Source organism: Ptychodera flava, chromosome 3, assembly GCF_041260155.1.
Source record: "Ptychodera flava strain L36383 chromosome 3, AS_Pfla_20210202, whole genome shotgun sequence".
Classification (NCBI taxonomy): domain Eukaryota; kingdom Metazoa; phylum Hemichordata; class Enteropneusta; family Ptychoderidae; genus Ptychodera; species Ptychodera flava.
In genome coordinates, this window is record NC_091930.1 from 24,102,008 (window position 1) to 24,113,595 (window position 11,588).

At 38.5% G+C, this 11,588-nt stretch overlaps 1 protein-coding gene across 1 annotated transcript; it reads right to left on the reverse strand.

Moving 5' to 3' along the window:
- Positions 1 to 367: 367 nt before the first annotated feature.
- On the reverse strand, positions 368 to 10,398 carry LOC139128573 (fibroblast growth factor receptor 3-like). Its single transcript, XM_070694329.1, has 7 exons — positions 10,341 to 10,398; positions 9,437 to 9,546; positions 2,588 to 2,710; positions 1,807 to 1,918; positions 864 to 960; positions 638 to 737; positions 368 to 433 (listed from the first exon to the last, which is right to left on the reverse strand). The coding sequence occupies exons 1-7, from the start codon at positions 10,396 to 10,398 to the stop codon at positions 368 to 370; spliced, it is 666 nt and encodes a 221-aa protein (XP_070550430.1).
- Positions 10,399 to 11,588: the final 1,190 nt, after the last annotated feature.

The following is an 11,588-nucleotide window of genomic DNA, read 5'->3' on the forward strand; positions in this document are numbered from 1 at the left end:
TAATGTCACTATAAGATGTATAAATCAAATGAGAATGAATACAACAGTCTGTGTCAGTACAAGCCAAAGCCTCAATGGGAATATGAACTTCAGATAAAAGTCTATCACAAAACACTTCAAAGTTCCCAAGTTGGTAAGATGACGCTTTGTTCCAGCAAGGCGTATGTGCTTCAGTTTGTGACGGACTACTGAGCCTAGGAAGCAAATCGGTCTTCAAAGTGAAGACAGTTTAGATATGAGTCCGGATAAATTATTAACTAAATTTAAATGGGGAAGAAAGGCGTCCTTTAAGCTCTTTTTTTCTCATTGTTACTCATAATTTGGCGATTTCGTCCTGAGAAAATGGCATTGAAGTAATGTTCTACTGTCAGTCATCTTCACAGCCGTCTGCCTTGGTGTCATCCTGCTCAACGGGATATACACTGATGTGATCCTAAATCGGGTACGCAAAGATATATGCGTTAAATTATAGTAAGAAATAGATACATAAAAGTTAGACTTAATGAACACTTACATTGATGGACAATTATGTAAAATGATTTATTCGAGGTGAGAAAATTCACCTTTACGTACACTTGAGGAAGACATGAATTGTAGCTATTCAATAATAAAGTGTCCAGAATATTAATTCAAATACCTTGTCATCCTTCGCCAATTCCTTTATAATTCTAACAAGGTCTGAGAAAGTAGGTCTCCTTCCGGGTTCTTTGTGCCAACAAGACGACATCACGGCATAGCTTGTAAAAAAACAAACAAACAGTCCAATCAAACAAAGTGTAACATCAAAGTAAAGCACACTGACTTAATTTTAAACTCAATTTTAGTTTCGCTGACACACAATTATTTGGAAAAGTTTAACTCACAACTCTTCATCACAGTTTAACAGTTTCGGCATTCTGGAACCTTCATGTAGAGATGATATCACTTCTTGTCCTGACATTCCGGGATATGGTTTGTAGCCTGTAATGAGAGGATTCATCTCTATACAAATATCGATGTCAATGTGCTATCTATTAAAGGCAAATATCGAACAACCTTCATGCCGAAGGACTCATGACCACAATCTGATGTAGTCTGGTTTGTACAATAGAAGGACACGTGTTGATCTGCAGGCATTAAATATTTTTATGGACCGTCTCAGATTATCGCATAAGTTCAAGAGAAGAAATTCCTTCGTTTCCATTAAAACCCTTTCCCCCTAAACAAAAGTTCAAAATGCAAAATCCTAGCTTATTGCTGTAGCTTATTGCTGTAGCTAGTGAAGAATATATGTAAGATTATCTACTGACCATATTACACCGTCACGGAACCTATCAAATTTTGGTACTTACCATAGTATGACATGAACCAAGTTGTAAACAGTGTAGCAAAATTTGTTGGTACAAGTGTGCAGTTTCTGTTTATTTTTTTACACACAATTTATAGAGTGATCGTAATCTCAAAATAAAAGTGTGAAAGTGAAGATCACTACTTGAATGGAGGTCAAATCCCCTCCAAGTAAACGAACAAATTTCGCTTTTTGAACTGCGACAATGTCAGACGGTCCCTTCTTACTAACTGATATTCTCACTCGAAGCATAGTTGAAATCCAATGATTTACGACAAAAATAGGTGGTAATATTATACGGTATAGATGGAAACTAGTCCTTTTGGTATGGTTTTACTATATTGATTTAATGGCGGATTCAAGATCGTCGCAATGGTCATTATGACGTATATCATGGTGCATATTTAACAATTCTGACTGATTGAAGGCGTTGATGATACCTAACGTCTCAGAAACGTCTTCAAAACATTCACACTTACCCATAGTTGCAATCTCCCACAACACAATACCAAACGACCAGACATCACTCATCGTAGTAAAAATACCATCCAATAACGATTCCATCGACATCCACCGAATCGGCAGTCGAGCCTGAAATCACAAATCGTACAGTTTTCATTACAATAGATTGAAAAGCATTCGTCAAAGACAATAAAAAACCCATGATGGTGGCGGAAGTGATTATGGTGACATTGATGATGGCAGGGATGACAACAAGATTATGATGATGATAATGATTATGATGTCGACGACGAAGATATTATCATTGATGGCATGCTTTCAGGCATTCTGTCTCATTCACTATATATGTGATCATAGGCGAGAGACATAGCAAACGTTTATAGGGCTTATGTAGACGTTATATAGCGACATTGACGTTAATGACAATTACGATGATAATGATACTTATGACAAAGAATGATCATGACATAATCATAATCATTATTTTATCATCATCGTGATGATGATGAGAAGGAGGAGGAAGGTGGAAGGGAGAGGAGAAGAAGGGGGCTTAGAATCTGAAACGAAAGGTAAAAGTGGATGGACGAGAAGGATAAAGTGTCGAGGATGACGCTCTATTTTTTCAGTATCATTTCTATAAACATCAGTGTGCAGAATTTTAAACTCATGTATCTAGAGAATTTAAGAGATTCAACGATTTCATTGTCTCCATTGCACCATATTACAGACATAACCCTTTAACAATAAAGTAACTTGGAGATGATTGCCAAAATATTGTGAATATCAACTCCTACTCACTTGGGTATTTCGTTCATATTGATCTTCTTCGATTACGTCATGGGCAAGTCCAAAATAAGAGATTTTACAAACATTGTGTTCGTCTATGAGAACATTACGGGCTGCCAGATCACGGTGTATACACTGAGGAATATGATCAAAGTACATAACTGGTGAATTCAGTATTTGATGCACTTTTTTATTTGCCATTGTAAAAACGTATATTCGTACTAATATCCGATTGATTTCTTTTTATTGTTTTCCATACAATAGATACATGCCGTGCATGTTTCCTTGCTTCATATTAATTTTCGTAACTTTTTCACGTACCATACCTTAATAAAATATCTCACCCCTTTTGCAGACAAAAATTCCATTCCCTTGGCAACGTGAATAGCGAAACTGATGAGGTCGGTATTCCCTAGCGCTTTACTGTCGCCATGTACGTTGGTGTTTGCGGTGCTGTCGATATTTTTGCTTTTTCTTAAAAATGTCAGCAGGTCCCCTCTTGCCATGTATTCAAGTAGCATGTAGTAGAGATCTGGAAGATCGCAAATGTTGTAAAAGTTTGCACATCGTATTCAGCGCCAGAAGAGAAAATAAACTCCAGTGAAAGTTACACACAGCGTTCTTTGCATATTTGGAAGTATATGTGTTTTGATTACACTGTCCCGTGAATATTCATGCACACATTGGCTAGGCTCGCCAAAGTCTTAAAAAGCGTGATTACACTTGGGTTATGTTTAGAACACACAACTCCTTCTTTGAGTGTCATATACAATTGATAACACTGAATACGCTAATAATCATATTTCCATACCTGTTTCGGTGCAATATCCCAGCAAAGACACAATGTTCGGATGGCAGCCTATGGCCTTCATCAGTTTTAACTTATTTAAAAATCCACGTTTGTCCGCGTCAAGTGCACTTCCTATGAAATACCACATAAGTAGAAGTCTATATGAATATACTTCATCAATATAAACATCAATATACAAGAACTCAAGGCGATTTCAATAGTCCGAGAAAAATCTGAACTTTATGAAGTATTCAAGAAGAAGAATCTAGTGATTAAATTTATAGACACAATTATAAATGTTACTCAGGACGTCGCAAATTGCAATGAATTCAGTTGATTTTCGGCTGGAATCGAGCTATTAACGTACGGCACCTATTCATCTAGCAGAGACACAGCAGTCAAAACCGCTAGGCCAAATCGCTTCTCTCAAAAATTAATAAAAAACCGAGCTAAGTTGTTAGCATATTTCTGACTGTGACCCCTCAATGCGATGTAGAATTCATGCAGCAGTCGCGCACACATACTCGCTATCACATACCACACTCAAACTTTATAAGAAAAATGGATACATCGCCTAACTGGGCTAAAGACAGCCTCGGGGACAATTCTGTCCACATGAGAGCTATCAATCCAGTGTATAAAACTTAGAGCCCAAAAATAACATTTATTCTTAGGCATACATATAAAGGACAATGAGGTCAACTGCACACATCGGCTCTATTAAGATTGTTTAGTAATACGATATGGTGAATAAAAGGATCATTGCATTTATTTTGTGTGGAATACATGGCGAGACACCGGTGAATCGATAGTGCTTTGACCCTAGTCATGTGATCTGGGTCCGCGGTAAACCGGTTTGTTGATTGAGTGAATCGTCTCAACGGTGTTTCGGAACAAAAAAATGGGGTTCCTTCATCAGTCACTCTCTTGTTTTGTATCCCATCCGCTTGGTTGTGTAATGAAGTCATCTTCGTCCTCAAGGAGGAGAAGCCAGATTCGTTAATGAGAGAGTTAGCCAACATTGACTGACTCTATATTGAGCGATCAGGTGTGTGGTGTCATATTATAATTAACATGACCCAGCATCGACCGGAGTTTCTGGACGCTTATAAGGATTTTTGTTTTAGGGCAAATTTTGAGCGTTGCTAGTGCTCGTTATGTTAACTGTAAATGTTGTACTAATCTGTCAATGATTAGTTCGTTTTAGGCATTTAAATTGACTATTCGAACTTTTAGTTTTGTGTTAATTTTTTGTGGACTTTGTAATAGATTTCGGGTCGATATTGGTGCCTGCTTTCCGGTGTTTGAAAAGCATATTGTGAAGGGCTGTTTCGACAAATAAATCTTGTTTATCTGTGTTTAGCCATTCCCAGGTTTCATGATTTTGTTAACAATATTTGCTGTAAACGGCCTTTGAAATCGGTTTGGTCTGAGGAGAGTATTGGTTTAATGAATTCATGCCGCCAACTTTGATTACTTATATAGCAGCTTTCTGAGATTTTGATTTTATTTGCCAGATGATGTTTCCTGTATTGCTCAGCAATCTTTTCAGTTTGGTTGATTGTAGTACCAATTCGATGAGAAATTGCATCTTGGTTTTATACGATAAAGTGGCATAAAATGGAGACAAAATAAAAAAAAACAATTCAGTTTCCCTGTTGTTAAAACCGCTATCGTGAGACCTTTTAACTGTTTGAGCAATATGGGCAAAGTGTGTTTGAATTAACTTACCGGACTTTTCGCTTGTCGTTTCGGATATCTACGGAATGCTTACTCCTTCACATGCTGGTCAAGGTTATATAACGAGCTATGATTTTGTAAGAAGGATTTGTTTTAGATGCTCATTTTATAGACCATGAGGAGTGTCGTTAGAAACGACTCTAGGGTTGATCCCAGAAGTAAGCTCAGCTGCAGTGATATTCGATTCACTTTCCTGTGTTGATAGTGTCCTCCCTTATGTGCTCAGTTTAAGCGAGCAGGCTGTAGATACGGAGACATCGCTATCTCTATGTGCTCGTCTCAGACTGGTTTGATGAGACTTTGAGCTTGTTCTATTTGTAGCAATGCAGGATGTGATTACTGGTTTTAGTATATTTACATTACGTCAACGTCAAAGTGGACCGTTATCTGATAGGTTAATTGGTTTCAGGCACTGAACTTTGATGATGTTTATTTTGTCCATATGGTTTCCGTGTAAGAGCCATGGTTAAAATATGTCTATATTTTTTACACAAATATAATGGTTGAAATGATCCATGTTTTTGCTGGTTTTTTACTGCGTTACATATGAGGTAGTCGATGGATACCCTGGAGGGTTTTCTCGTGTTTACTAGCCCTTGAGTTAGATCACACACGGTCTTTTCATAAAATGGAGTGTCCGTGCTTGTAAAGTGACTTAAGAAAAAGCAAATATATAAAGGAAAATGAGGGCAACTCCACACATTGGCTCTACCAAGATTGTTTAGTATTACGATATGGTGAATAAAAGGATCATTGCATTTATTTTGTGTGGAATACATGGCGAGACACCGGTGAATCGATAGTGCTTTGACCCTAGTCATGTGATTTGGGTCCCCGGTAAACCGGTTTGTTGATTGAGTGATTCGTCTCAATTGTGTTTCGGAATCAAAAATGGGGTTCCTTCATCAGTCGCTCTCTTGTTTTGTATCCCATCCGCTTGGTTGTGTAATGAAGTCATCTTCGTCCTCGAGGAGGAGAAGCCAGATTTGTTAATGAGAGAGTTTGCCACCATTGACTGACTCTATAATGAGTGATCCGGTGTGTGGTATCATATTATAATTAACATGACCCAGCATCGACCGGAGTTCTGGACGCTTATAAGGATTTTTGTTTTTGGGCAAATTTTGAGCGTTGCTAGTGCTCGTTATGTTAACAGTAAATGTTGTACTAATCTGTCAATGATTAGTTTGTTTTAGGCATTTAAATTGATTATCCGAACTTTTAGTTTTGTGTCAATTTTTCGGGTCGATATTGGTGCCTGCTTTCCGGTGTTTGAAAAGCATATTGTGAAGGGCTGTTTCGAGAAATAAATCTTGTTTCTCTGCGTTTAGCCATTCCCGGTTTCATGGTTTTGTTAACAATATTTGCTGTAAATGGCCTTTGAAATCGGTTTGATCTGAGGAGAGTATTGTTTATTTAATTCATGCCGCCAACTTTGATTACATCCATGGCAGCTTTCTCAGATTTTGATTTTCTTTGCCAGATGATGTTTCCTGTATTGCTCAGCAATCTTTCAGTTTGGTTGATTGTAGTACCAATTCGATGACAGATTGCATCTTGGATTTATACTGTGATGTAGCCATACAAATGCTTAGAATTTAACCTTTGAATTTGACTGTAACGACCTACAGTAACCCTGCACGTTATCTCCCGTGTTTCTTTTTCGTGACCTTTTATTGTTTCAACACCTGAAGTTATTATCAATGCCTGGACGACCTTTACCCCTGTTTGACATTGTGTTTAGCCAAGAGCGATTTAACTTTGCCAATTGTTTTCAGTTATTTATAGACCCGTGACTTTGCAGTTTCTGAAACTTAATATAAACTATGCATCTCGATGTGTTAGGGGGAGAACATCAGACACCATTTTAGGAGAACTTTGGTGACACAGTCCCTCCTTGCATGGACCGTGTTTACGGACATAACCATCGACGCCCCCAGACGACGTTCAACCGTAACCCTGACGACTAGTGTAGGTCATAGAAGTTTACCGTGTAACTAGTGTTACTCAGCTGAATAAAGTACTACGACTTAGAGCATATTTCTGTGTACCGTTGCCGTCTCTTATACGTCTACTGCCTGACATTCCCTGCCACAGAGTGTACGTATCCGATAATAGCTACATCACAACCACGCTACGTGACATATTTGGTGGCAGCGGTGGGATCGACTCAAGCCAGCGCCTTCTACTCGACGTGATATTTTGGTGCCGCTCATCGTTCAAAGGATTGGTACGTACATTTGTGTTGCTCGAACATTGCTTGTATTAAAATGCCAGGCCATAGACAACGATCAATCGACACCCCTGCTTCAAGATATCCTGATATGGCCGCATATACCGAAAGCAGAATTGTTGTAACTCCATAAACATTTTATGGAAGACTTGGTGACGACGTTGAAATATTGCCTGCCTATGTACGAGAATTTGCAGCAGAAATACGGACATTGAACGATCTTAGAATTTGTGATTATTACGAAGAGACATGTGAATGTAAACCTGTAAATGTACTGTTGATGTAATTCACATTGTTACTGATGACAACGACTATGGCGCGTGTAGCAGTAGACGACAGTAGCAGTAGTAACCGGATGATGATTCCAACGTGAGAAGATGATGATCAGCAGCCCACGTTCCGGTCTTAGGCGGACGAAGACCGAGGTTCCAGTAGAGGCTTATTACTGTCAACCGGCCACAGGAGCATTGACCCGAAAGTAATTCGTAATGACGAGATGTGTTTTGAATTTTCTGACGACGATGATATTATTGTATGTGTATCGAATTTGGGTGCTGAAATAACGACGTGTGTAATAATGATGATCACCAAACGAATGCCGGTTCTAGGCAGACGTGCCTTGACGAGGACTGAAGAAATTGCGACCCAGGGGAATTACTGGCAACTGACCCGGACGAGGTGTTGCCCGAAAGGTAATTCGAGGAGCCGCGTGAATTTGTGCGAGACGACAGATGTGTTTGCCGAGCAGACAGGCCAGCTGGATGAGCTGTGTGTAGATTACGACGTTTTTATGGACATTGACGAAGATATAAGAAAACGGACATGTGTAATATTGTAGTGACAATACGAGTATTTGCCGACTTAATGCAACGCCCTTATTATGTAAGTACCTGCTTGCCAGTGGACTGATAGAAGCGAATATAATTCGGGTATGTATGAGAGATAATTACACCGAAAACATCATCAATGACTCTGTAGATATTATTTACGAACACACTGTGATATTGATTTGTATCATCGTTTGAGACCATCAACACATTCAATTTAAAAGCGAATATACATCGAACTCTTACAAACTCTGAGAGATGATTGCAACTTCAGTGAACTCTAGTTCACAGCGTTTTGTAACACGTGTATTCATTGATTACTTTCTGTTGTATTTTTATGATTTTGGACTTTGTTGATTTTTGTATTGTACTTTCTTATTTTTGTTTTGTTTCTTTTATGTTTTGTTAGTTTTTGATTTTTAGATCGAGCGAGGACGCTTTTCGATCTTGGTTGGGAGGTGTGACGTAGCCATACAAATGCTTAGAATTTAACCTTTGAATTTGACTGTAACAACCTACAGTAACCCTGCACGTTATCTCCCGTGTTCGTTTTCGTGACCTTTTATTGTTTCTACTCCTGAAGTCATTATCAATGCCTGGACGACCTTTGCCCCTGTTTGATATTGTACTTAACCAAGAGCGATTTGACTTTGCCGATTGTTTTTTGTTAATTTAGACCCATGACTTTGCAGTTTCTGAAACTCAATATAAACTATGTATCTGAGTGTGTTAGGGGAGAATACCAGACACCGTTTTAGGAGAACTTTGGGACACGGTCCCTCCGTGGATGGACCGTGTTTGGGGACATTACCAGCGACGCCCCAGACGACGTTCAACCGTGACCCTGACGACTAGTGTAGGTCATAGAAGTATTTACCGTGTAACTTGTGTTACTCAGCTAAATAAAGTACTACGACTTAGAGCATATTCGTGTGTCCGTTGCCGTCTCTTATACGTCTACTGCCTGACGTTCCCGGCCACAGAGTGTACGTATCCGATAATAGCTAAATCACAACCACGCTACGTGAAAATACGATAAAGTGGCATAAAATTGAGACAAAATTTTAAAAAATTCAGTTTCCCCGTTGTTAAAATCGCTATCGCTATTGCTTTTCTCTGCGCTCATTAGACAGTTCCGAAGCAGTGACTGACTCAATCTGAGCAGGTGCCTGAGGCTTCGGACAGTCACTACCAAAAGCTTCATATACCCAGGAAATGCACTGTGCAAAATTTCATTCCCTAGCTCTAGCTTGTGATTCTGCCACGCTAACCTGGTCCTCTGACAAATCTGAATCATGTTCTGGTGCCTTAGCTATAGTCTCGCTAATGACTGATTGCGTGGTAATATTATCCGACTGATAACCCTCCAACTCGACATCCACTGAAGGGGCATGGATATAAACATCAATATACAAGAACTCAAGGCGATTTCAATAGTCCGAGAAAATCTGAACTTTTATGAAGTATTCAAGAAGAAGAATCTAGTGATTGAAATATAGACACAATTATAAATGTTACTTAGGACGTCGCAAATTGCAATGAATTCAGTTGATTTTCGACTGGATTCGAGCTATTAACGTACGGCATTTAGTCATCTAGCAGAGACAAAGCAGTCAAAACCGCTAGGCCAAATCCCTTCTCTCAAAAATTAATAAAAAACCAAGCTAAGTTGTTAGCATCTTTCTGACTGTGACCCCTCAATGCGATGTAGAATTCATGCAGCAGTCGCGCACATATACTCGCTATCACATACCACAAACAAACTTTATAAGAACAAAATGGATACATCGCCTTACTGGGCTAAGGACAGCCTCGGGGACAATTCTGTCCACATGAGAGCTATCAATCCAGTGTATAAAACTCAGAGCCCAAAATAACATTGATTCTTAGGCATATAAAGAAATTTTACATTTCTTTAGTCTTTGATTGATAGTCACTGTTTTTGAGTAGTTCCGTTTTATGCCTCTCGTCCAATGTTTCTTATGGCAATCAATTACCTGTAACAGTTGCATTTCAACCTTTCTGCAAAAAACAGATGTAAGAATAATAAATATATTATACATATATTTCATTGAATCATTTAATATCAGAAAACGTATTAGTTAAACAACTTGTTAATAATACATTTCAGTACCTTTTAACATTTTACAGCTACTGGTGTTGTTCCCGCCTTACCGGCGATGTTCCATGCCTCAGCCTTTACAACTTGTCCGAAGGCGCCCCCATCTAGCATCTCTACTAGATTGATTAATTCACGCGAGACTTCAGCTGGTTCAATTTTCGTTAGCTTTGCATATATAGATTCACTCATCGTTTGAAGTGACATCGATTGGTAGCTCTGATCTTCATTCTGAGTTCGTAATAGGCGACTCATTAAAACAGTTATCTTAAGTTTGGATGAAAATGGTTAACTGAAAAGTATTGCAAATACTAATGAGTTGCATAGGCTTACTTATTCGTCCGGCAAATTATTGTGATATGCAGGCGACGTGTGTCCATTTTATCTATTATCATGAAGCTTCATCACTGTCGCCGTCGCTAAATTCTCATGCGTTACGACTTAATGACACGTGTAAAATCACGTAATTAACAATTGGTAACCAAATTACGCGACTGAAATCAACCTGCTGTATCATCGTAGCATTGTCTTCAGTCTGATTGAAACTCGATTTTTGAAGCTTTGCTACTTTTGCTACGGGTTGAGTGCCATTTTTGATTCTTTTTCGTCCAGTAAACATACTTTTCTTGGCATGTTTGTCTCAATTTGGGCACTGGTTATAAATCAAAGGCTGCAACAACTATGGCTTGTAAAAGGGACACCGACAGTTGCATTAGGCTTCCAAGCCACAAAAGTGCAGTCTGATGTTGACTTTCAAATTAAAACGAACTAACACTACCCTGTGTTTGCTCGTTTTCCTACACTGGAGTTGATGTGAAGTGATATTTTTGTATTTAAGGACAAATTCTAATTTTTTCGATGGAATGCTGTATTGCATATGTATTTAATCGAAATATTTGAAAGGGAAACGAAATGTAATACCTGTTAAACTTTAACTGTCTCCTAAAAAATAAGGTGATAGTTGTATAGTCATACAAAATCCTCTCCTGTTATCTAAATTTAAAACATTCCCAGCATAAAATAAAAAATATGTAAAAAGATAGCCCCTAAAATGACACTTTCTTACCTCGCTCAGTCTACCTTGCACAACATTTTGTTTAATGGAAACAATGGATGTTTTTTCTTCTCCTGTGTTGTGATTCTTTTCATCAATATTTTGCAAAGGATATTTTCCTTGACTTTTATTTGGGTGAGGATCTTATTCTCTTCATCCTTCTTCAAAGCTGGCTGTGAAACTGGCTCTGACAAATACGTCAAATTATCATAAGTTACCATGTAGCTGTACATGACATACTACAGCGCAT